Here is a 24,147-nt window from a genome sequence, read left to right as displayed (position 1 = left end):
GATCGCGCGACAAGGGGTGAGTAGACTCACCCTCTGTCGGCCACTGTTAATCTTGCTGTGTCAGAATTTGGACTCTGAGAAACTGTCCAACCAATGCTATAGTACCACTGCTCGTAACTGTGAGCACTGGTTGGGTTGACGTGACTATTAATCTATCAAGACCGAGTTTCCGGCAGGAAGTGGGCGACTCAGCATGGTTACCGATGAGGCGGAACGCCCGAGGCAATGCTGTGTGCTCTGTACAGCCTCAGTAGACAGTTTTATTCGTTGGCAGTACGAGGGCAGAATCAGCCTAATCCCAGGGATGAATTTAAGAAGCGAATCCTACTCTTAAACTCCATTTTTTTCTACCGCTTTCTCTCTCTCGTTAGAAATCTGACTATTTACGATTATCTTTCACCCTTAAGACTTCCCCGCAAGCAACACGTCTCGTGCATCACAGTTGTATTAGGTTGATACATACGTCAGTCTCGTCTGTGGTAGTGTAAGATGAAGTTAGTAGCACTCTAGCTGACGACGACCGATTGGTTCACCTATGATTGGCCTACTAATAATATTTGTTCGAAAGTCATCAGCAGGATGATAAGGACGCTCTCTTTCGTAAGGTTCAGAATGACTTTCTTAATTCGCTAGCTCCAGAGGAGAGTGCTATATTCTCCCCTTGCTCTTCCTCGGCCGAGTTGCTAGATGGAATATCGAAGCTGGCGACCGTGACAAAACACAAACAGCGGGGCATAAAATTCCTACGTCAAATAAACCGCCTCAGTGACTCGCTGCAGCCTTACTTCAAGGCTTTGGATATCCTCGTCTCAGCCAAGCCAGATGTAGCCGCGATTGCTTGGGGGAGTTTCTGACTGATACTCCAGGTAAACAACGGGCCTCCAGGACGGACGCAAAGTGTGAGTCTTTTCGCTAATATATCCTGCAGCTTGCCAGCAACTATACCACTTTCTTCGAGAAACTGGCTACGGTGATCGAACGCTTTGCCGCGGTATTCCCGCAATACGATGAGATCTCTTGTTTGACTCGGGATGCCTCTTCTGTTATCAAATCATCTATAGCCAATGTGTACCTGGACCTTTTCGAATTCTTCAAAATGGTAGCTGGATTATTCACCAACGGCCGTGGCGGTATGTTGTACTGTTAGTGCTTCCATATCGACATATTCTGACTGACCCCGTCCTTATGTCCTAGGTCTTAAAAGGACCCCGATCATTATCGCAGAGCTTCTCTGGAAGCCATTTGACGTACGTTTTCAAGATCTCCTGGAGAAATTTACATTTCATCGCGACGTCGTGAAAGACGAGTTGATAATTTTGGGCTTTCAACGGGCGAGTGAGGAGCAGAGACAACAGATAAAGGAACGTCGGGCGGCTTCGATGGCCAGAGAACATACCAAAATAACCATGGAAATGACGGAGAAGATGAAAACAAAAATGGAGGAAAAGGATAAAGGTACTGTGCCACATTCGTTTCACAAAGCAGTGTACAATATAATGCTAAAAAGCAACAGAGCAAGCTTTTGATCGCCTTCAGAACTGGTTGGCCCCGCCAACCTTTATGCAAGAATTTGAACAAGCACAGGAAATGCGCATGGAGGGCACAGCTTTCTGGCTCTTTAGAAACCCAACCTTCTCAGAATGGAGACTTTCTAGGGATACCATAGATCCACACAGTAATGTCCTCTGGGCACAAGGTAAGAAGCACAAGCCCCCGGGTTCCTAGGTATGATATCGTTGTATACTAATGTATGAAGGAAATCCTGGCTGTGGGAAAACCGTCCTTGCTAGCTCTATGATTGAGGAGCTTCGTGCTCTACAGGACACTACCACAGACACCTCACCGCAAGTTTATTATTTTTTCTTCAATAACAACCGAACCGATAAAAACAATAGCTCTGATGCATTCAGAGCCCTTCTCGCCCAAATTCTGCACCAGAATAGAAAGAACAACGATTTACTCGACACGTTTACATTCGCAATGGGGGAATACACTAATGGCCAGATGACCGCTTCAAGTTTTGAGCTGCTTGACCTTCTGAGTGTCTGTCTCCCGCGCATGAAGAATGTATTCCTGGTGCTTGATGCCATCGATGAATGCAATGATCAGTCCACTTTTGTTCACAAATTTGTTAGTACCGCTTGCAAATACGGGATCAAAGTGCTTCTCTTCAGTCGGCCTAATGTTGAATCCCTCTGGAAAACGACTCGCGAAAACCGACAGGTTTTGATACAAAAGGACTTCAATAACGACGATATAAAGATTTATCTCCACGCGAAGGTTCAGGATCTCACCGATGAACAACTTTTACCTCCCCATTGCGACTTTACAGACATTGTCACCCGGCTATTGGGAGGGTCTGCCGGGATGTTCCTTTGGGCTCGGCTAATGATAGGCTACTTAACATCACGAGCCCTGAGCCCTTCTCAACGCCTCTCTATCATTTACAGCGTTAATCTCCCAGAAGGCTTGGATCAAATGTATCGGAGAATTTTCGACCTCATCTAGCAAGCACCTTACGTTGAACGCCAGCTGGCTGTTCGAACGCTGGTTTTCTTGTCGTGGGCAAAACGTCCCTTGTATTCTCGAGAATTACTTCAGGTGTTGAAAATGAGCTCCAACGGGGATATATCCGACTTTCATGATTCACGCTTTGGACATGACTTGCGTTTAGTGTGTGCCGGACTAGTTGAGGTTGAGCCAAACCATCACGGAGAGTCGCCAAGTCGCCTCCAGTTCATCCATCTCTCAGTAAAGGAGTGGCTAATTTCTTGCACGAAGCCAACGGCGAGATCTTCCCATGGGAATCTCGAAGGCTTGGACTCAGCTCTCTCGTCCGAATCCGAGGCCCGAATACAGATTGCAAAGGAATGTGTAACGTATCTCTGTTTTCAGACACCAGCCCATCCACTTTCAGGCAGTCTTGGGCAGAAGGCATCCGTTTCAGACCTACATATCTCATTCCCCTTCCTTGAATATGCCTCAGTGTATTGGATCGACCATCTCTACGACATTCCTTTATCTGTGGACTACTCAAACGCTGTCCAGAATGAAAGGACAAAGGAGAAGCTTGGTGACCTTTTGAATCTTGTCCGACGATTTCTGAAATTGAAATTGGTGCTCACGGCCTGGATAGAATCGTTGTATACATTTTCTACTGTCCAACATCATACCTTCAAGAAATTGCGATCTCAAAACAAGTCGAATTGGAACGCAAAACGTCCATATTCTAGAGCAGATTTCCAAGGATGGGACGCCATCGATGAACTGCGAGAGTTTGGAGATGACATGCAAGCCTTGAATGACGACTGGGGCACAACACTTTTGTCGTCCTCAAATGCAATATGGGAAGATGTTACGGCGTTCACAAGAAGCAAATTCTTTGCCAAAACCTCGGCAGTTCATGTCGAAATCCTTCCCCCTCGTGCCCCGTCAAGAGATGCAAATGCATCACCACTATATACCATATCCCGTACATCGGCTTCGGGAAGCGAAATCGGTGTCTTGAGCATTTGGCCCTCCAAGTACGTTCTGATGCTCTGTGGTCAATCTAAACCTGTGGAGGTGCTACAATTAACCTAATTTAGATCATTTGGAACTAAAACCTATTCGACCACCGTTGCTATCACCCGCTACGAATGCTCTCATTGGACTGCTAGATATGAACTATGGGAGATTAATGATGTTCCAATCCTTCGTCGGGATTTCTGTATAAGTATCGAAACTGATGAAGTCTGGATTCAACTTTGTCAGTCGGCAAGTGAGCGCCCCTTGCCCTAAGCTGCGCTTTAATACTGACTTGACGCGTTGAGATCGTCCACAGCATTCGCTGGTAGTGCAGTTTCCGCTGGTTATCAGCCACGATCTAAGATCTTTCATGGTATTGAGGACCGTATTCAGCATTTTGAAAGCGTCCGCAGACACCACACTCACCTACTGCTCATGGAAGATTGGAATGGATTTTACAGAGTTTACGATTCAACTGGCAGAAGCGGCTGGATTCAGAAGACACTCAATACTACGAAGCACAAAAAGTGACAAACTTGCCCTACATATACGATTTCCAATTCAGTCCCGACGACAGCTATATTTTGTTCCAAGACTTCTCCGAGATCGGACTTCCTGGTGACGGCTGCCGTGCAGCTTTTGAACTGGCGCTTGGTAGTCAGTCGATCTCGGTGGGCTTACTTGAATACATCACTGAAGGAACTTCAACCAAACACAGGAAGCTCTTCTGCATTCACCCTTCACTTCCTCTATTTGCATTTGCCCGTAACTTCTCAGTCTGGCTCTGGAATTTCAAAAGCACATTCAGTGAGACCCCAAACCCTACAGGTAGCATACCAAGACACTTGTTGACCAACGGCTTTAGAAACCCGACATTATCAAGAGGTCACCAACCTTGATTATGCCCTTGACCTTTCACGCATAGACTTTTCCGCATGTGGCAAGAATCTCGTCTTGACCTTCATGACTGACTCAAACTCATTACCTATAGAATTACAACCACTATTCACAGACGCTGTCTGCCAGAAATCGATGGATATTGCCTGCCAGTCCAGTCAAGTAATCACCAGGCCTTCTGCGGGTCTCCAAAAGATCGATATCGAAACAGGTATTGGCCTTCATCACCACCTGCCCACCAACACACTATCAGAGTCTTGCATGGAGGTGTCTGCGCGAGCGACATCAGTCACAATGACTACACTGGAGCAGCAATCCTCGCCCGGGACGATCGCCATCCGATTCCAAGATTCAGAGCGAAGCCTGGTTCAGCACTTACTCAGAATTCCGGCCTGGGCCGACCTGCAGCATTCTAAAGCGGTAGTTATCAAGCCGACGACGACGGAAGAGGAGCTCACCATCACCCTGAACCCGTCGGAACGCCTATGGAACATCTGCGGCGCGGATCCGTTGAACTACAAACGCTTACCGGCCGTGATCAAGAAAGATCAACGAGCTTTAGCCCGGCCATTGGCGACACAAAATGATGGAGGAAATTCGACGCCAGAGGCTGCTGAGTCGAAGGCCATCTCCCCTTGCTTATTGCCCTCCTCCACCAATGCCGTCATGGGGTCTTCCCTGTTTTCTTTGCCTCCTCTTAGGGGCGAATCAACACCAGATCTATCTGAACGGCTGGAATCCTTCGCTGGGAGAAAGCGTAGAGCTCACTCACCCCATCCGAATCCGAAACTGGTGAGGTCAGCACTGACCGACGATATAGTGACTGGAAGCAAACGCTTTCGTCGCTGATTTCGTGTCTCGGTGTGTTTCAAGCGCCCGTCAAGCATGTCTAGCAAAATGGGGGTAGGAGCTGTAGCACCACAACGCGCTGGGGGGCATTATTTTAGTATCATTAGAAAGCTCATATTCAGCAGATACAGACTCAGTTTTTATCTTTTCTAATTATCCAAAATTGGTGGCAGAGAAGGAGAAATACTCTCAGCCAATAGAGATCGGCGGGGAATCATAAATGCAAAGAGACGCTTTGATCAAGTTGTTATTGGTATGAATTACACGGTCAAATAGAAGACAGATTCGGGTTTATTTAAACGGAATGCTTAGTGATGGCGGGCATAATTATGTCGTTGCATAATGTTGAACGGCTTTGACCTGAACGGCTTTGACCTGAACAGCTTTCGACACAAAAGGCCCACATCATAGACTGACCAATCTTCGAATACAATAGCGAATATAACGAAGTCTTCTTAAGGCTTTCCTGAGTAGTATCTCCCTCTTACCTAGGTGGGATAACCCCACTAGTGTGTTAGCATCCAAGTGTCTAACCCTCGTGGGTTGGGGCTCTCATTGTGTTATCAACCGGAGATTTCTCGGTGTCATCTTATAGCAAATCAACTCAAGGCCATTGCTTGTGATTTGAAATTAATAATAAGCAATAAACTCCTTCGATACTAGCTCATACTATGGTGTGAGGTCAAAGTTTATTGCCGGCTGCACTCCGACCTCGACGCCGCTCTGGCAAAATATATCTTGGGCCCTCACCCAGCTTCATCCTCCTCCCATCTTGCAATTCATTCCATCATCCAACGTCTTTCATGCCTCTCCACCATTTAATTATTTCTCGAAGCTGAGTACTGCCTAAAAATTTATATTGAGCACAATTAAGACCCAAATTCACCTCGTATGGTGCCATTGGGCGTTCTATACTGTGAGTCTGACTATCGATCACCACCAAATATGATTTTGTTAGCAGTTATGTCTCTTCTAGGATATATCTGAATATGGCACTTACTTGATTCATCGCAAATTAGCTTGATTACACAACAAAATGTGGAATATGGCACCACGCCCTGCTGTCAATCGTCGCCAGGCGGCTGAAAGACCAGTGCGCACAGGCCGTATTGCCAAAACAAAGAAAGAACAATCAATCAAAGGTGACATTGACTTTATTTTACTTTTTCTATGGAATATAACATGCTGATACTAGGCAGTTTCCTCAGATCAGCTGGAAGCAGTTGTCAACGATCAAACTCTTGAGCCGGTTTATGGAACACCCCCGGCCTGGTCAGAGGTATGCCACTAATAACTGCTTGTAACTCATATGGCATTATACTGAAGTTGCTTCTAGGGTCGCCAACAACTTTGTGATGCGATTCCATGGTTTCGTTGCACCCAAGGTGCAATGTATCACCATGAAGGTTTCTGCTATGGCTTCCTCATTGATGCTGATGGTGGTACCCGCACTTATATTGACGAGGAAATCATCATTACCAGAATGTGAGTATTGTGTCTCCAGAATAACGGCTTGCCTCTACTGACCCTCATCAGCGGCGGATGCTGCACTAAAGACTCGGGGGGAAACTTGACCCTCGAAAAGAATCAAGACCCGGAGAATGCACTCGTCCAAAGCATCATCGCTAGCCAAAACTCAAAACTTGCTGTTGGGCTTGTTATCGGTAATTTATCAAAGGCTATATTAAAAGAAAACCTACTGACCACCGTTTTAGGGAGCAAGAACAAGACTCTCAGCCGAGAGCTTCCGCATCGGTACAACATCATGGACTGGTTTCGTGTTACCAATGTCTGGTTTGAAAAGATTGGCCAGAAACATGGAGTCAAGGTCCGCTTTGAGAAACTAAATCTCTCAGAAAAGAGCTGGTGGGCAGCCAAGGATTCTCTCCTTCCGGTGCCCCTTGATGAACGGGACTTTGAAACAAAGCCCAAGATCCTCAAGTGTGAGAGATGCTTCACGGAAAGTGCTCGCTTGTACGAGGAAGGTTGGATGTGCCTTGACCCTGGTTGCGTCGACTTCTGGAAGATCGAGAATGCTTCCCCTCCCGCTGAGCTCACTTTCAGTCCTGATTTCCTGAAAACTCGGAGTCGCCCGGACCCAGCAATTCAGCCCCACTACAGTCTAGTTCCTGATCTTTTGTCCACGTTAGATGAGAGTGCTGCGGACGTTAGCACATCTCGTATCGCATGGAAGGGAATCGTGTGCCCTATGTGTTTCAAATGCATTCGACGAACTTTCTGGCAAGGCTGGAAATGTGATGATGACTCTATCAGTGACGAATGTGCGAACAGCTGCCCATTTCAAAAGTTCATGAACATGAATCCCGTTTCGCTCCGGGTCGTCCTCGATCATTTCGAGCTGGCCCCAATCAAGAGAGCAATTCTTTTTGATCGGAAGTTTAGCATCCCAGAGATTGACGACAATACCTTCTTTCCTTACCGGAAGTTGACTTACAAGCTCGACGGAGTTGGCACCATTACCCACTTTGTGTCCAACAAAGCAATCAATGGCCGCGCGAATGGACCAGATGATCTTTTCATTAATCTCCAACGTGGCGATCTTGGTCTCAAACGATTCCGGCTCCAATCAAGTCTGGGTAAGTGAGGCAGATACAAGCCCAAGAAATATAGCCTCTCACACTGGAACAGTTGCCGGTACACTGACCTCACATTTCGCGGTCAACTACGTAAGTGAAGAGACACCACCTTGAAATTTTAGTTTTCATCCCATCTGACCAAATGACATAGGGTATGCCCTACAAATATGTCGTGTCTGTCGATTCCAAGGGCTTTGATGAAGCCCCCAACGACATGCTTCAGGCTCTTGGTCGTTTGTCATGGGCAACTGAAAAGGCAGTTATTTCTTCTGGGGATAAATACCTGCCTCCAAATGAGTTGTTGACACTCGGCTACTTCGAGGAAATGAAGATCGGAGTAAGTCAAACTTGTGAGATTGACAATGGCCTACGCTAAACCACCTTCTCTCAGTTCCACGATGATGGCGAGTCCTCGCTGGGCCCCACTATCGCCACACTGTCCCTTGGAGCGAAAGCAACCATGTTCGTCCGTATGAAGTACAAGTATTTCAATGGCTGTACTCGAAGGGCTGAGCCCAAGCAACTTGGGAATCTTCTGCAAGATGATCCTGTTCTGAAAGATTGCATGTTTGAGGGCGAACGTCGGGCACTGAAGGAGGATTTCGATGCCGGTGAGATCTCGCAAGATGAGTACGATGACTCTCGTCGTGCTCTATCAATGGGCCGCAAGGGAAAAGAGGCCCCAGTTACCATCAAGATGGAGCTTCATCATGGCGATCTGGTTGTCATGCACGGAGAGAATCTTCAGAAGTACTACGAGGTCTGTGGTTGTTCTCCACTTTACCAACATTGAACATCAAAACTGACCAACATAGCATTCCGTGGTGCCCGAGAACAAGTTGCGCTTTGCTTTGACTGCGAGATACGTCAAGCCCGACCATGTTGATGCGAGAGAGATCCAGAAAGGCCAGTTCTCACTCACACCTGACCAAATCTACGATGGTAAATGATGTCATTTTTTGCCGACTGACACGATTTTCAACCATGTTTTCCCAGTTCTGCCTCCTTTTTCCCCCATATTGTTAACTGCGATTGCTGATCTCTATGGCTTGAGTTGCCACCACCTTATTTATACCCACGATGGTACTAATTGCCGGGCTAACCTTTCTATTTTTGTGGTGGCTATTTTTATGATGTGTCCAGGCATGTTTTGCTGTTTTTGCTATATACCCTACTGCCTATACTTTTTATTGTGTGCTTTCTATTAGTTATATCTACGCAGCGAGATCACTCGACGGCCACTACCGTGCTACCAAATATTATATATATTATTGCGGTTTTCAATGCTTTATTTTATTGATAACCTCAATTTTGGTGTAAGATAGACACAGTTTTACCTTTGCTTTAATCTTTTTGTTTGGGGAATATGTACTCCGTACCATCGCCGTGCCATAAGAATCTTCTCCGTATTTTCGGCCTCCGAAAGACCCAATTGAATCCGAATTGGACCTATCTTCAGCTTCACGCTCAATTCGACGCATCAATTCGGAACTCAACCCTAATAATAATAATAGTCACTCATCGGTAATAATCCTAAATATAAAAAATAATTGTTGTCAACTTGCCCACCTGAACCAATTAAGTGGTAGGGTCTATGTACTTTCCCGATTAGGTCGGATATCCGACCGAAAAGGGAAAAGAGCGACTTTGAAGACTTTAACTAAGCGGCTCCGCGGTCTCGGCACGCGGCCTCCGCACACGGCCTCCGCAAGGCCCAATCTACATTACGTTCTTTTTTTTTCTTTTCTCATATCTGGGGTTTGAAATGTCGAAAGATCGTGATGGACACTAGTAAATAACGCGAACTGACCGCGAATTCATTCACCAAATGAATGACCAGGCGCTGCGAGCTGTGAGTGCCACCAGATGGCTTTCGGCATTTGTATACTGATGACATTAGTGTGACCTTTGCCACTCGAGAAAGGTTAAAGGAGTTCATTGAGTCTAGTTACTGCCCATGGGCTGATGTCTTTCAATAGGTCCGCTGTGATAAGCAGCTACATTGTGCGAATTGTAGGGATGCAGGCGTCGAGTGCAGTCGTACAAGAGCTAAACGACCTCGCCGACAATCATCCTCGGTGTATGTTTTCATATGACTCCATCTTGGTACATGCTTACCGAATCCAACAATAGAATATCGGCTCTCGGAGAAAAATTGTTAACCTTGGAAAGAACAGTTTCAGAGTATGATTGCAATTCTTCTTTACTTCTGTACTCTTATTGATTGATCGATCAGGGGCATTGAAAACGTCATTTCACCAAAAGTTGCACATTACCATGATGCAGGTACAACCTCGAAAAAAAGGAGACTGGATCCTGTGTCGCACATAGAAGGTGCATCGCAACTTGCTAGGGACGAGTGTGCCATTGGATCGGCTACACACCATGCAGAGAAGGCGAGAGTCGTTATACAAGGAGAGCTTGATGGAAATGAGCACATGGACCGTGAACGCAAGGCAATCCTCAGGTCTGCCCTACAATTTGTAGATGTTACGGGGCAGAGGAGAACATCAATCACCGATAAATCTTCGCCGTTGGAAGTGCCACAGGAAGACCTTCAACATGTTGGTCCATTTATTGCCCCATCACCAGAGCTACTTTACATGCTTCTTCCAGGTATGAAAAACTCTCTTAATTTCTAATGCCTGCGCCAATAATAATACAGAGCCAACAGCTACCACCCCACATTCCAGTTCCGTACAATGGCCGGACCATATCTCGGATAAAACACTGGAGAAGATGGCTTCCACCATTCTGAGTGATGATGATCATGAGCATGGGCAGTTATTCTATCAGTATTGCATATGCGTTTATGTGAAGGCCATCTTCCATCTTTACCAAAAACCGAGAGCATATAAGGATCCCCGCATCAACGCACAATTCCTGAAGTCCAAGAAATTATATGAAACGTATACTTTCCGCGCTCTCGGGAGTCTCAATTTCGTGAATGCTCCAACTCTTCCGTTCGTCCAGGCGTTGATATCTGCTGTAAGTCGTCATTCGTTCTTCGACAAACAAGTCTTTTTATTAACAACCAATCGAACAGGCATTTTTCATGCAGTATCTTGGCAACATGAGCCAATCTTGGATTCTCAACTCATACGCCGCTCGTCTGATTACCGCTCTAGGCTATCATGAAATTCGCAATCCGGTTGGGAATTCAAGCCTCGATGAAGAGATCCATAGCGCTGTATGCTGGTGCTTCTACCTTGACCGAACTCTGAGCACCCTTCTTTATCGACCACTGTCGCTGCCCGAGCCTCGCATCTCTCCCACGAATCTAATTACTGTCGAGCAATCTCTGCCCCATATCCCATTAATACGAATTTTGTTGGATTTAGCTCAGGTGCAAGGAGAGCTGCTGAATTGCGGAATGGCAGATAACACTCGCCAAATCATCGCCAATCATTCAAGGCTCCAAGAACGAATGGAGGCCATATATTCAAAAATACAATCTGTGAGTTTGACTAGATTCTTGCTTGTCTTCAAGCTAACCTACTCCCCTAGAGTCGAGCATCGACACCAAACTGTATCGCCACAGATTGGATTCCATGTGAATTTTGTTATTACGCGATCCTGGTTGATATTCTTCGATCACGGTTAAAATGTACATTTTCTCCTTTGACACACAAAGAATGTGTATCATATTCTCGAAAATCTCTCAGGGCACTACATCACCTTCAGAAGAACCTCGCGGATAACCCGGGGTTCGTGGATCCTTATCCCACGTTCCTAACATGGTTAGTTAGCCTACTTCAAGCATCACCAGTACTCCCACTAATATCTCTGCATTTTCCTCAGGACTGTTCTTCTATACCCCTTGAGTCCATTCTTCGTTCTCTTCTGCAACATCATTGGGGAAGTAGACATGGATGACTACAATCTAATGCAAGACATCACGCAAAGCCTGTCTCAGTTCGCCGCAAGTCCATATATCTCAAAATTGCTGAAACTTCTGGACTACCTGCAGAATCTCTGCGTACCATTGATCCAAGCCAAGCAGCGTATGGGCCCGCAGGCCAAAGTCCATACCTTGTACCCTTCAATGACTGGGACCTGGCACGACCATCCGGCTACTCATGAGAATGCGCAGCTCTTGAAGGCTAGATCTCCTTATATAGATCCCGTTGCTGGAACATACCCTCAGCAATTGCAAACACCCAGTGATGGAAGCTATGCACCCGATGATGCGTTAATGTGGCAATTGTTTAATAGCGAACTCTCACTGGAGTGGTTTGAGTCTGATTCTCTTTATTATTGAGGATGCTTGTATTTGGACACGTCTGTTTCAATGAAATGGCTCATTTCTCCAATCCTTTGATTTTTCTTTTCCTTTTACTTTGATGACTGTCAACCACTTGTTCCTACGCAAATGTGTGCGTTCTATAGCCATATAATCAACCATCAACTATCAACTATCACTCTTTCTGGGCCCATTCTTGATGCCCTCCAATCTATAGAGTCTGGAGTCATTTTAGGCGAAAATATACTGTTGCCCAAGTCCACTGCACATGTGGTTGTGGATTCAATGTAAGCAGTGGGGCCAAATACGGTTCACTCAGCCTCTCAGCCTTGCCTCGAAACGAATACGCGAAATATTTGGGGGCCATGATTATTACTGTTTACATGTATGGACCCCTATTACCGATTGGGGCTCACTACTTTTCCTAATAGCATGGAGATAGGAGGTTTGACCTTATTATAAATAAATAAAAAATCGGAGGCATTTCTATGTATGTACATATATGTATGATATGAATGACCCTGGACCCCTACCTGAGCTAGGGGAATAAGCACGTCTGGGCACCCCCAGGGCTGGGCACCAATTATTAATTAGTAACAAGCTCAATGTAAAGATATATATATATGTTGTACCTAGTACACTCCATACTTCATATATTATAAAGGCAGTTACTTGCAGACAACGTGGACGCCCATATTAAATATCATTCAGCCTCTTGTGCCGAGTACAATAGGCATAGTGCACGAGGTGGTGAACCCCCGTTGGCGGTGGAGACGGTACCTCGACTAGCGTGGGCGCAGCTGATGGAATCCCAACACACCTCCCACATATTTCCCTCCCAAAACAACTCCTGGTTTTGCATATCTGCTAGACTTGGTTTCCACATTACCAAGCCTAGTATATCGCGCTCTACGGTTTCATTGGGGATGCCCAGAGCCAGCCCTTCGCCAGCGTGTTACCGGCCCGCGTGGTCGTTCCCCTCACTCAAATCAGTTTGATTTGCTCTGAACTAGTCACTCGTTTTGCCATTCACCGGAGTGTCCGAGACTAGACTCCACGGCCCTGCTAAGCAATCTCGCGCGCAATCCTAGGCGCGTCAAGTCGAGCTGGGTCGAGTCGACATCACGCCCGGCGCTCACCCCTCCGAAACCATGTCGCAATATCCGAACGGTCAACAGGCATACTATGGCCAACCTACAAACCCTCAAGCCTCTGTCCAACCGCCCACCAGCCACTATGACACCTATTCATCCCAAAACACCACACCGGACCAACACCTGCCTCGACGGATGCCGAGTTACAATGCTGGGGATGATTCTGGATTCTTCAACCCTACACAGGCCCAGAATATGAGAGCGACCGAAGAAAACAGACAGTATTCAGCACAGAGTGGTGGTTATGGTAACAGCGCGGGACAGGGGGGCTACAACGCTGTGCAGGGAGCCTTCGAAGACGACAGAGACTCGAGATATTCGCGGACTTCCTCGGACGCCATGTCGCGCATGTCTCCGAGTCGCGCCTCTTCGCAAACCTCCACCATGTCGTATCAATACCAATACTCCGGAGCACCCTCGTCCCAGCCAGCCTACAACCCGCAGCAATATGGCCTTCCACACACCCAGTCGCAACCGGTCCTCGCTTATAACCCCCAGACGTACACTGGCGCCAGTAATGCTTACGCCGCTCCAGCCTCGGGCCATCAACCATATAATCCTGCAGCCTACCAGTCTGCCGCTGTTTCGGGGCTGAGCTCTCCGGTTTTACCCAGAAGACAGAGCACAGCTTCGCACTACGGACAGACGCCGCCGACCCCACAATCGTACGGCTTCTCCCAACAACCACCGCTTCCGCCGCCGCGGGGCGCTGATCATCCGTATGGAGGACGTTCGTACCAACCAACGTCACCGAACCCATCGCCGTCTTATGTGCCGTCAAGCTCCCCGGGAATAATGCATATGCCTCCGCCTACATCACGTCCTTACTACAACAACTCACAAGGGACTGCGTATGACCTACCGTCTCCCCAGTACACCCCAGCGATCCCAAGCGGTTCTTTCGAAGAGCAGCCCCCGGCGCCTCCAGTTCATCAGACCCATGGAAATGGTCTATACGGCAGGCAGCCAAGTGTATCTCATTCCGGGCCAGGGCGAACCCTGCCGACGCCCCCTGTGCAGTTAGACTTGCCTCAGCAACCACCGAGGCGAACTGACACTTTGACTCGACACCCCCAATCCCGACCTCTTCCTGGACCCCCAGTCGATGAAGCCGGGGCAAATGGCTGGCCAGCGGAAGCCCCCATGGCATACGAAGATGTGCTCAGGGAGGATGAGGCGGCAGTGTTGGACTCTCACAACTTTGCCCGGCGTCACAGTTCTAGGGCATCCCATGCTAGCTCTGCTTCACGCATGCACTTCTCGCCTGATGAGGAACACACCCATACCAACGGTAACATAGAGACAGGCACGGGGCATACCGTTAACTACGATGCGTACATTGACGAAAGCGACCCCGAAGCTACAGCTGGTTTGATTATGATGCAAGAAGACATAGCGCGCGAGGAGCGTGAGAAAGGGCGGATGCGACGCGAGACCAATGCCTCAGTCCTCAGCTCGCATGGATCCAACGCATCACCAAGAGGGCATTCACCCCACTCTGATACCAATGGTGATAATGCTTCCGTTCATGACCTAGCACAGTACGAAGGAGGATACCAAGCAAATCTGCCTTATGGTGAGGAGCTATTATACAATTCGGAAGATCACTCGGACCCTGCCGCGACCAACAGATTTCCAGGCACATCTGGTTCATTCAGAAGCTCTGTATCCCCCGATGACCGTGGTGAGTATTACAATGAATACGAGCACCCGCCTATTGCATATGATTACGCCAGGCGTCTCCATCATATCCCGGCCGATGCTAGGGTAGATGCCAGTGGCACAGGGGGATTATCGGCACCCGATGCCTATTCCCGACGGATGAGCTTTGACTATGGCGATGAAGGAGAAACACCATATCAGACCCATTCTGGAGATCAATCCGATGACGAGAGCCCCCACCGATCCGCACATGAAGATCTGTTCTTCCACCCTGGAATGCGTCCATTGCCACCAGCACCCGTTGAGCCTGCGGGTAATGTTGATCTTGTGTCACATTTGATGCCGGCGGGCACCTATAACCGCCACTCGGAGCAGCAGGATGACTTGGATAGTTATTCACAGTATAACAACCCCTCCCTGCCGACCTCCGCGGATTCTTATGGCGATGCTTTGCTGAGCGCGTCCCAAGTTCCGCGGTCGTCATCTTTGTCGACTCCTATTGGACCTCGTACTGATGCACCCATCAGATCGAAGACCGATGCGGATCGGCTCAGATACAGGCAGCAGCAGCAAGAACTTCTCTTGCAGCTTCAGCAAAAGGACCTGCCTCATATCGACCCAGCGGCGGCTGCAGCGGCGGCTATGACGCTGGATCTGCCAAGCATCCCCGCTGGCCGGCGCAAGAAGTTCCATCCCGCAAAGCTGTCATCGGAACAATTCAAGAAGTGTAGTGAGCCGTGGGCTTTGAGTTCTCTCTTGTCCTGGATCAAGGACCTGAGTGAAGATGAAACAGATCTCAGGGAGCAAGCAATTGCTGATGCCATGGTCGCGTTGTTCACACACAAAGTCCCCACCATGAACATCGCCGATGCTGAAACACTGGCTGCTCGTGTTGTCAGCGGTATGCTGGAAGAAGGTGCATTGGTCAAAGAAGAAGAATGGGTCAAGTTTGGCTCAGGCACTCTTTCGGGTATCCTGTTCCAGATCACTGGCACTGGATGTTACTCTCCCAGGCTCCACCTACATGAGATGCACATTGAGGATACTGATAGTTTCGCTCGATGTTACTCGCATCACTGTATGCGGACATTGAAGAAGGTCAACCTCAAGGCACAGATGATGGCACCGCAGAAGAAAGTCGAGGACTGGGTTACTTTCTACAAGGTGCCCAAGGAGGTCTGGGAAGCTCATCCAAGGAAAGAGGTCGATCGACAGAACAATTTGCACGAAATTGTCACCACGGAAGACTCCTACATCACGCAACTGGATGTCCTACGAGAACTTTATCGTGATCAATTGGCTAAGATGGATCCTCCGATCATTCCGGCGAAGCGATTGCCCAAATTTTTGGCTGATGTGTTTGGTAAGGTCGATGCTGTGAAGAGAGTCAACGAGGATTTCCTGTTGGCACAGCTTAAATATCGTCAAAAAGAACAAGGGCCTTTCATCTCGGGATTCAGTGACATCTTCCGGGAATGGATTCGCAAAGCTAAGAATGTCTACATCGACTATGCTGCAACCTTCCCAACGGCAAACTATCTTGTGCGCAAGGAGGCTGAGCGCAACCCGCACTTCAAGCAGTTCCTGAACCAAGCGCGGGAGCACAAACTGTCCAGTCGCCTTAGCTGGGATACTTTCCTCAAAGCTCCGATTACCAGAATCCAACGGTACACTCTTCTGCTGGCGACTGTACACAAGAACATGGTCAAGGATTCTGAAGAAAAGACCAATCTGGCACAGGCCATTGAAGAGATCAAGGTCGTGGCGCTGGAATGTGACAACAAAGTGGGAGAGATGAACAAGAAGGCCGACTTGATGGAGTTGGCATCCAAGCTGCAGTTGCGACCCGACATGAAGAAGGAAGTTGAACTCAATCTCGAACACTTGGGTCGACAGATCATCCATCGAGGCGAGCTGCAACGTCCTGGAACCCGCACAAGATTCCTTGTCGATACACACGCCATCTTGTTCGACCATTATCTTGTTCTCGCCAAGATATTCACAATGCGCGACCGGGCAGTGAAGTACGAGCGATACGATATCTCAAAACTGCCCATCCCAATGGACCTATTGGGCCTGGAAAGCACCGACGATGACCCTGTGGTCAAATCATCCGTCAGGGGAGTTTCGACTGTCACGCCCTCCCAGGCGGGTGCTGGCAGCCCTCTTGCACATACAGGGTCTGGGGCATCAAACGGGGCCGTTGACACCTCAAGGGACGACAAGATCCTGTACCCTTTCAAAATCAAGCATCTAGGCAAAACTGGAACATATACTCTATACGCTTTCTCGGCACAAAGCCGCCTGGAATGGTGCCGAAAGATCATCGAAGCCAAGACAAAGCATGCTGCTGCTCTCTTCTCGCAGAACGCCGAGCCATTCCGACTCCGTGTGCTTGCGGACACTGCGTTCGCATACTCTGATCATACACCCGGCTCTACAAGTGTCACCATCAAGGGCACCCCTCTCCATCGTGCGATAAAAGAAGTCGAGAAGCAATATGAAAGCTCAAAGACTCGTCCTCCAGCGGTATGCAAAACTGCAGTCAACTGTGCCACGGTTTTCCAACAGCCACCTGGGCGCATTATGTGTGCAATTGGCACGGATTATGGACTGTACATGTCTGAGCTTAATAACCCACGGGGTTGGTACAGGGCTATTCCCATCACGCGGGTCACACAAGTTGCAGTTTTTGAGGATTTCAATCTGCTGTTGTTGATTGCAGATCGGTCTTTGATTGCATATCACCTGGACGTGGTCTGTCCCGCCAATGGGAAGGCTTCCCAGTCATCTCAAGATTCTGCTCGACGAGCCCCGCAGAAGCTGTCTGGAAACCGTGAAGTGGGATTCTTTGCTGCTGGTCGTCTAAAGGACCGGTACTTGGTTCTGTACAAAAAGCGTGAGGGGTTATCATCTACATTCAAGGTATGTACAGTCGTAGCGAGCTCGATACAACAACAGCAAACTCACATACAAAATCTAGGTTCTCGAGCCCGTCCTGCAGAAATCATCCACAAATAAGAGCCGCCTGTTCTCACGTCGCTCGCAAACGGAGTTCTTCCGTGATTATGATGAGTTCTATATCCCTGCCGAGACCTACCGGATTAACATGTTCCATTCCTCACTCGCCATCTCAACTCAAAAGGGCATCGAAGTCCTCACCCTCGACAAGAAACTCTCATGGTCTGTCCCAGACTTCAGCTCCAACGATACGCAAGATGCACACGATACCCTAAACAGCATTTCCAATCGCATCAGCGGGCTGAAGCCACTAGGCATGTTCCGTCTCAGCGAGAGCGAGTTCCTAGTAGCTTACCAGCAGTGCGCTGTGTACGTTAACAAGCACGGCGACGTCTCTCGCAGTGTAGTCATGGAGTTCGTGGGCAGCGCACACACAGCCTGTCTCTATGGCAAGTTCCTAATTCTCTTCAACGACGACTTCGTCGAAGTCCGCAACGCAATGAACGGCCGCTTACGCCAGGTTATTCCGGGCCACAATGTCGTCTGTATCGACGACGGCAGCAAGGTCCCTGGCTCGCTCAATGGAAATGCACAGGCCAACACCGGTGGCTCGGGTCTTGGTAGCGGCTTCTCTGATGCGACTAATGGCTCCTCAGGCTCCCCGAGCATGGGCAACACGGTCAAAATCTGCATGCAACACCCAGAATATGAGCGGAGCCAGATTGTCTTGGAACTTCTCGAGAATGAGGGGCAAAAGGACTAAACCAACACCCAGTTGACTGTTTTTGCGTCGCTCTGGTGCACATTTTGTTTCCATCTTGGGGATCATACTACTTCTCTTGGAGCTTGCATCTGCTACCCGCAACTTACCCTTTTCTCTTCGCCTTTTCGTCCACCTTTCATTCACCTCACCCCCCCCCCTTTTCACCCCCTTTCTACCTTTGGGCCTTTTATTCTCCGCCGTGGTTACACCTTTTGTCTATCGACGGTGCCCCGTTTCTCCATGCCTACGCTTGTTTTATACCCTTTTTCTTCTTCTCTTGCGTCGTCGTCACACAACGTCACTATACTTCTACTTCGATGGTTTGGTGGTGATTGATCGCTTCCACCCCCTGGGGTTGTTCCAGCCTACTTGATGATAATGCTGTACATAGAAAACGTCATTACATCTCATGACTTGACGATTCCCTGAATTCAGAACACTTTTGTTTCAGGGCTACTTTGCCCTTACGAATTTTTGATTTAGTTGGTGGAAACATATAAGTCTGAATCTATTTTTTGATCTTGACATATTTACGCATATTTACGTGAATCGCAAATACCCGGTAACCTCGGTACATGTACGAAGAGTGCTACATCGAATCCATATATCCAATAAACAAGAAATGCTCCAGGTGTAGCGTTCTTTCTAAAGGGATCTAAAAGTCCAGATTCCACCCCAGGGGAACCACGCAATCGGAAAATGAATTGAAACATCCAAACCAAGGGTTGTAGTACAATGAGAAAAACAGATGAGATGGCGGCCAAACCGTATATGACATAAGACAGTATGCAAGGATATCATGACTCAAAGTCGACGAGCTTGCTAATAACCTCGCCATCACGGACAGTGGGGGAGCCACGGCCCTTAGCAGAAGAAGCCGCAGAGTCGGAAACCTTGCGAGGAGCGTGATTCGCATCATCCTTTCCGTCCAAGAGAGAAGATTTCTCTTCCTTTCCGCCATCAAGCACCTCGGCTCCTTCAAGGAGATCACGGTCAGTGTCACGTACAACGCTACGACGCTCCGGATCAGCGCCATACGCGCCAGCGCCCCAGCTGGGGATACCGCCGGGGATGGCAGCGGCAGCGTGCTCACGACGGGGATAGTCGTCATCATCTTCGTCGTCTTCTTCTTCCTCGCGGCCGAGAGCATTACGCTCGAGATCGCGCTGGGCCTCGTCCATTCGCTTTTTGACTTCGGCGGCCATGCGGATTCCGTCTGAAACGATGTTGTCGAGGACGCCGCGGAGGCCCTTTCCTGGTGGTACGATGCCTCCCGAGGCGCCGGCGACGGGTGCAGAGCCGGCGGCGAGTCCTGAGGGACGGATGCTGCCGAGGTTGGAGAAGGTTGTGAGGTTGGATGACATTGAGGATGATGCAGCTAGAGCTGCGGGGTGAGGGTGGTCGGAGAGGTGGAAGGATTGAGGGAAGTAGGATTCGAAGAACTGCTCTAGAAGTTCGTCGGCCAGGACAACCATTCGGAAAGTGGGGAGTGTGATATGTAGGGGATTATTAGGGTCGAGAGCGGGGTTGGCAGACTCAGATGCTGAGCGGTTATGGGCGTTATTGTCTGATTCGGCGGTGGTAGACTTGGCTGACTGGGGGGTTACGTCTGGTGCTCGAGAGTTGGTGGACTTGGCATCATCATCAATATCAATCAGGTCTTCTTCTTCGTCGTCGTCGTCGTCGCCAATGGCAAATGAGTCTAGCTTCTCAGTTGCCTCTGCCGTCGCATCTTGCTTGTCCGCTTTTTGGTTCTCTGGATGGCTGGGGTCGGCGTATTCGAAACAGCGGCGGATGAATGCGCTGACACTACCAAGGAATTTCTCGTCCGTGGTGAGCGAGTTCTCAGCATGATCGCGGTCTCCCGACGAATTCAGATTTTCCACAGATGGAGTGGCCGTGATTGTGCCCTCGAACCCACGCCGGGAGAGGAACAACAGCGCCTCGGAGATTTTGAGGATCCCCTCGCGGTCAACCTGGCCATTTCCACTGTCGTCATACAGGTCGAAGAAATAGTTGATGTTATTCATGATGTCAGGGGATCCCTTCAGGCGGGCGAGACCGTTTACCACATTTTGAAGATTCAATCCCTCCTCGGGGTCTGTGGCCCACTTGCGGTAGAGGCGTTGCATGAACTCATGGTCTGCTGGCTGCCTGCGGTTCGCCCACAATGCCGATTTCCCGGATGAGGATTCTTTCCTTGATGGTCCAGGGGAGTCAGCGACCGCCCATTTGGATGTGGCGGCTAAAAATTCTCGGAAAGCATCGTAATCCATATGCGTAGGGCTAGGCCCAAGACCAACACGGCCAACTTGGGTGTCCGCAGGAGGAGCAAGCATAGAAAGGCGTTGGGATTTCTTCCTTTCCTGTCGCCTTGTCTCTTCCTCGATAACTCTCTGGTGCTGTTCCCACTGGTACAACGTTTCATAAAAGCGGTCGTATATCGTTCCAAGGTCATCAACGCTCAGGCGTTTGCTTTCGGGTCCAAGGTTGCGGATAGAAGTACGCTTCGCAAAAGTCTCGATGTTCTCTAGCACAGCACCCTTGTGCTTTTCGCGTGTCTCAGTGATGGTGCTGTGAGTGATGCCAGAAAATTCCTTGAAAGCAACCACCATCAATTCTTGGAATCTAGTGATGGCCCGCAGCTTGGGATTCTCTGATCTCGGGTGGGCAGATTCATCCAATCGTGAGAAATATGATTTCAAGACAGAGATAAACGAACCGTCATCTTGTGTTTCGAGAAGCTCCTCGCCGTTAACTCGGAGAATGGCAAGACCGACCTGGAAGAGGACTTTTGGCCCTTCTAAGAAAAACACATCCAAGACACGGAAAGCAAAGACGAGCGGCATGGAGTTAATGTAGAGGGAGAGAAACCACGGCAACGATACCACGGAAAGTTGTACATCTGATTTGGTGAGGTGATCCCAGAGAACTGGCATTGTTTTCTCAACCAGAGACTCAAACACCTTCTGATCGAGTAGTGTGCCGTACATTGTTGTTGAATAGTAACCGGGCAAGAGACGTCCACATAGCACAGAGAGAAGGAAAAAGGCCTGGGCCTCCGACGTATATCTAGTCAAGTTAGCAGACACCCTTGGCACCTTGATATTCTAAACATACATCAATAATGCGGCAACCACAATGTTCATGGCTTGGCAATACCCAATCTCCGGGTCAATCCAACTGTAGGCAGTGAGAACTCGTCGCAAACGTCCAATGCCTTCTTCGCTCTGGAATCCAGGATACTCTGGTAAACTGCGATTCAAATCTTTCTCAATCTCATCGATAGCAAGGGATTCTTGTCCCTCAAATTTGGCCAATGTCTGTTGGTACAGCTTCGGAGAGTGTAGACGAAGGAACAGAGAACCAGATGTAAGCTCCCATATTTCTCCGCGTAACCGATTTGGCAACCCAACTCTGATTAGCTTGTGGAAGGTTGGTTGACGAATCAACGTCGCATTGCGACCATTTTCTAGTGGATATCGGTCAGATCTCGGAATATTCAATCAAAAAAGATAGATGTCTTTTTACCTCGGAAATATTCGCCCCACAGTCTCATCTTGCTGCGATCACGCAGCTTGCGTGCATCACCAGGGTAGCGGAAAATCAGTCCCAGTCCCGCATCCGGGGGTTGACGAGTGTCAGCCTCATTTCCATCTTGTCCCTTTCCCTTTGCGCCTGAGAGCAAATATTCCGAATAACAATCCGAGACGACGGTCCGCAAGCTGTCAACCTCCTTCATTCCCTCCCGCAGGCCTTTTTTCAGTGTGTCACAGAATCGCTCGCAGGCCTGTCTGCTACCGACAAGCTGCAATATGAGGCGTTGAGGGGCGAAGTTGGGTTCTTGTTGCTTATTGAGCAAACCATTCCATGTTGTGAGCGCCAGGGAGAAAACATGGTTGGCGCTATGAAGGCGTTCGACCCGTCGTATGCAGGATAGCGGGAGAATGAATCCATTTCCGGATGGCCCAGTGCCGTGTGTCTGGCCAGTCCAAGTAGTTGAGGCACTGGCAGTGGCAGAGGGAATGAAGCTCGTCGGCTGGGTTGAAAAGCAGATGAAACGTTCACTCAGATGTAGACGTCCGGTGTATGTATTTCCCGCCCGGTCAAGCCTGCGGGAGCCATCTCCTTGATTTGCCGAGGAATTTGGTAGTGGTAGAACGAGATCAGCGGTGATCTCTTGAAGCGGGTTCTGGGAATCAGGGAGGCGGAATTGTTGCCGGAACAGCGACGCCTTGGAGGGATTATGATCGGGCGAGGATAGGGCGGGAATGTTGAAGTTGGCAGGGTCGATCAGGCTCTGGGCCTTCTGAACGAAGGATGACCACGGTATCATGTTGGATGGATGTGGGAATTTGTGAGGATGTCCTGAAGCCGATAACCGATGATGTCGGGATCAAGCTACAGTTAGGGACTTTGAGTGCAGCAAAATCCGGGCTAGGAGTAGGAAAAAAAGCCCGTGCGTAGTTTAAATTGAAGCTTCAAGGTCATCGTACAAGCTAAATCATCCTTGGCCGAGGACTAGGCCTGCAGAACAAGAGGATTGCGTCGGGTTGTTGTTGTCGGATTGATAAGAGGGGGCGTGATGATGCCGGTTTCACGTGACTGTCCTCAGCCTTATCCATAGCTTGGCATCACAGCATTCAAAAGTTATATATGGAATAGTCCTCTGTAGGGGGGTTTTTTTCTTCGCTATTCTAGCCTTGGGTATCGTGCAATCTTTACTGTACATATGTAGGCCGATAGCTACAAGGAGGAAAGACATCTGTAACGGAAATCCCAATATATCTATAGTATTTACATCTGTATTATATATAACAAGAAAAGTAGGCCGATTTTGGAGCCTTATGATGTCTTTTTTGGTAGTCTTTTTACATGCCCCTCTATTAGCGTCGTAGCCATAATAGAATACCAGTATAGCGGACTACGATCCTATACTACAGAGAAAAGGCTAAGAACTAGAGATATTTCAATTTATGAGGCTTGATTGACATGGATATAAACACTGCACAAGAAACACCGCGCAAGCCTGAGATGGTAGGAGACGAACATCTTATCGTCAGACGAAAATTGGAATTGAAAACACTGTCCAAGCTGGATATGAGAGCAAAATAAAACATTGAGACAAAATAAAAATTGAGAATAGAACAGGATGTAGGTGAAATAAGAGTAAGAACAGACTGGAACAAGTCAAGATTTAGTAATAGAAGAAGAGGTACGCAAAACCAAGAGCGAAAGGACAAATTGAAACATAACAGATTCGAACAAGACCAAGCTAAAGGGAATCATTGGCCATTGAAAATTGGGCGTGGGATAGCCCAGCCCGAGCGAACAAGCATAGAACATTGACTCAGCACAGTGCAGACTGCGCAGGTGGTATTGGTCCTTAATCAGAATACAGCGATACAGCGGAACTTGCGTTTGTTCTTGTCTCGTGATTGTGAAGTGTCAGAGGGGCCTGTAAGAAGCATTGACCGTGGAGGAAAGAGAGAGCCCAGTTTGGCTAGTGATGGT

At 48.5% G+C, this 24,147-nt stretch overlaps 7 protein-coding genes across 7 annotated transcripts; 6 read left to right on the top strand and 1 right to left on the bottom strand.

The window, feature by feature from the left end:
* Nucleotides 1–1,096: 1,096 nt before the first annotated feature.
* On the top strand, nucleotides 1,097–2,508 carry N7455_010615 (uncharacterized protein; the record flags this gene model as incomplete). Its single annotated transcript, XM_065606491.1, has 4 exons — nucleotides 1,097–1,130; nucleotides 1,195–1,455; nucleotides 1,514–1,696; nucleotides 1,757–2,508. The coding sequence occupies 4 exons, from the start codon at nucleotides 1,097–1,099 to the stop codon at nucleotides 2,506–2,508; spliced, it is 1,230 nt and encodes a 409-aa protein (XP_065460454.1).
* Nucleotides 2,509–2,610: 102 nt separating this feature from the next.
* N7455_010614 (uncharacterized protein) lies at nucleotides 2,611–5,253 on the top strand (the record flags this gene model as incomplete). The annotated part of the gene is made up of 2 exons (XM_065606490.1): nucleotides 2,611–3,544; nucleotides 4,499–5,253. 2 exons carry the CDS (start codon nucleotides 2,611–2,613, stop codon nucleotides 5,251–5,253), a joined length of 1,689 nt encoding a protein of 562 aa, XP_065460453.1.
* Nucleotides 5,254–6,289: 1,036 nt separating this feature from the next.
* On the top strand, nucleotides 6,290–8,800 carry N7455_010613 (uncharacterized protein; the record flags this gene model as incomplete). The annotated part of the gene is made up of 9 exons (XM_040954872.2): nucleotides 6,290–6,395; nucleotides 6,453–6,532; nucleotides 6,590–6,738; nucleotides 6,790–6,917; nucleotides 6,969–7,850; nucleotides 7,903–7,940; nucleotides 8,002–8,187; nucleotides 8,242–8,610; nucleotides 8,666–8,800. 9 exons carry the CDS (start codon nucleotides 6,290–6,292, stop codon nucleotides 8,798–8,800), a joined length of 2,073 nt encoding a protein of 690 aa, XP_040814559.2.
* Nucleotides 8,801–9,617: 817 nt separating this feature from the next.
* Nucleotides 9,618–12,161, top strand: N7455_010612 (fungal specific transcription factor domain-containing protein). The gene is made up of 8 exons (XM_065606489.1): nucleotides 9,618–9,702; nucleotides 9,830–9,930; nucleotides 9,984–10,034; nucleotides 10,087–10,466; nucleotides 10,516–10,838; nucleotides 10,897–11,307; nucleotides 11,358–11,590; nucleotides 11,652–12,161. The coding sequence occupies exons 1-8, from the start codon at nucleotides 9,679–9,681 to the stop codon at nucleotides 12,109–12,111; spliced, it is 1,983 nt and encodes a 660-aa protein (XP_065460452.1). The 5' UTR covers nucleotides 9,618–9,678; the 3' UTR covers nucleotides 12,112–12,161.
* Nucleotides 12,162–12,222: 61 nt separating this feature from the next.
* On the top strand, nucleotides 12,223–13,091 carry N7455_010611 (uncharacterized protein; the record flags this gene model as incomplete). The annotated part of the gene is made up of 2 exons (XM_065606488.1): nucleotides 12,223–12,369; nucleotides 12,762–13,091. 2 exons carry the CDS (start codon nucleotides 12,223–12,225, stop codon nucleotides 13,089–13,091), a joined length of 477 nt encoding a protein of 158 aa, XP_065460451.1.
* A 153-nt stretch (nucleotides 13,092–13,244) lies between these two features.
* N7455_010610 (putative Rho guanyl nucleotide exchange factor) lies at nucleotides 13,245–18,633 on the top strand (the record flags this gene model as incomplete). The annotated part of the gene is made up of 2 exons (XM_040954981.2): nucleotides 13,245–17,834; nucleotides 17,893–18,633. The coding sequence occupies 2 exons, from the start codon at nucleotides 13,245–13,247 to the stop codon at nucleotides 18,631–18,633; spliced, it is 5,331 nt and encodes a 1,776-aa protein (XP_040814666.2).
* A 797-nt stretch (nucleotides 18,634–19,430) lies between these two features.
* N7455_010609 (GTPase-activating protein) lies at nucleotides 19,431–22,969 on the bottom strand (the record flags this gene model as incomplete). Its single annotated transcript, XM_040954992.2, has 3 exons — nucleotides 19,431–21,705; nucleotides 21,754–22,105; nucleotides 22,165–22,969. 3 exons carry the CDS (start codon nucleotides 22,967–22,969, stop codon nucleotides 19,431–19,433), a joined length of 3,432 nt encoding a protein of 1,143 aa, XP_040814670.2.
* Nucleotides 22,970–24,147: the final 1,178 nt, after the last annotated feature.

This window comes from Penicillium solitum, assembly GCF_028829755.1.
Source record: "Penicillium solitum strain IBT 25940 chromosome Unknown utg000008l_segment0_segment0, whole genome shotgun sequence".
Taxonomy (NCBI): Eukaryota; Fungi; Ascomycota; class Eurotiomycetes; order Eurotiales; family Aspergillaceae; genus Penicillium; species Penicillium solitum.
The sequence above is the reverse complement of the archived record's forward strand: the minus strand, read 5'-3'. Positions and strand labels throughout refer to the sequence as shown.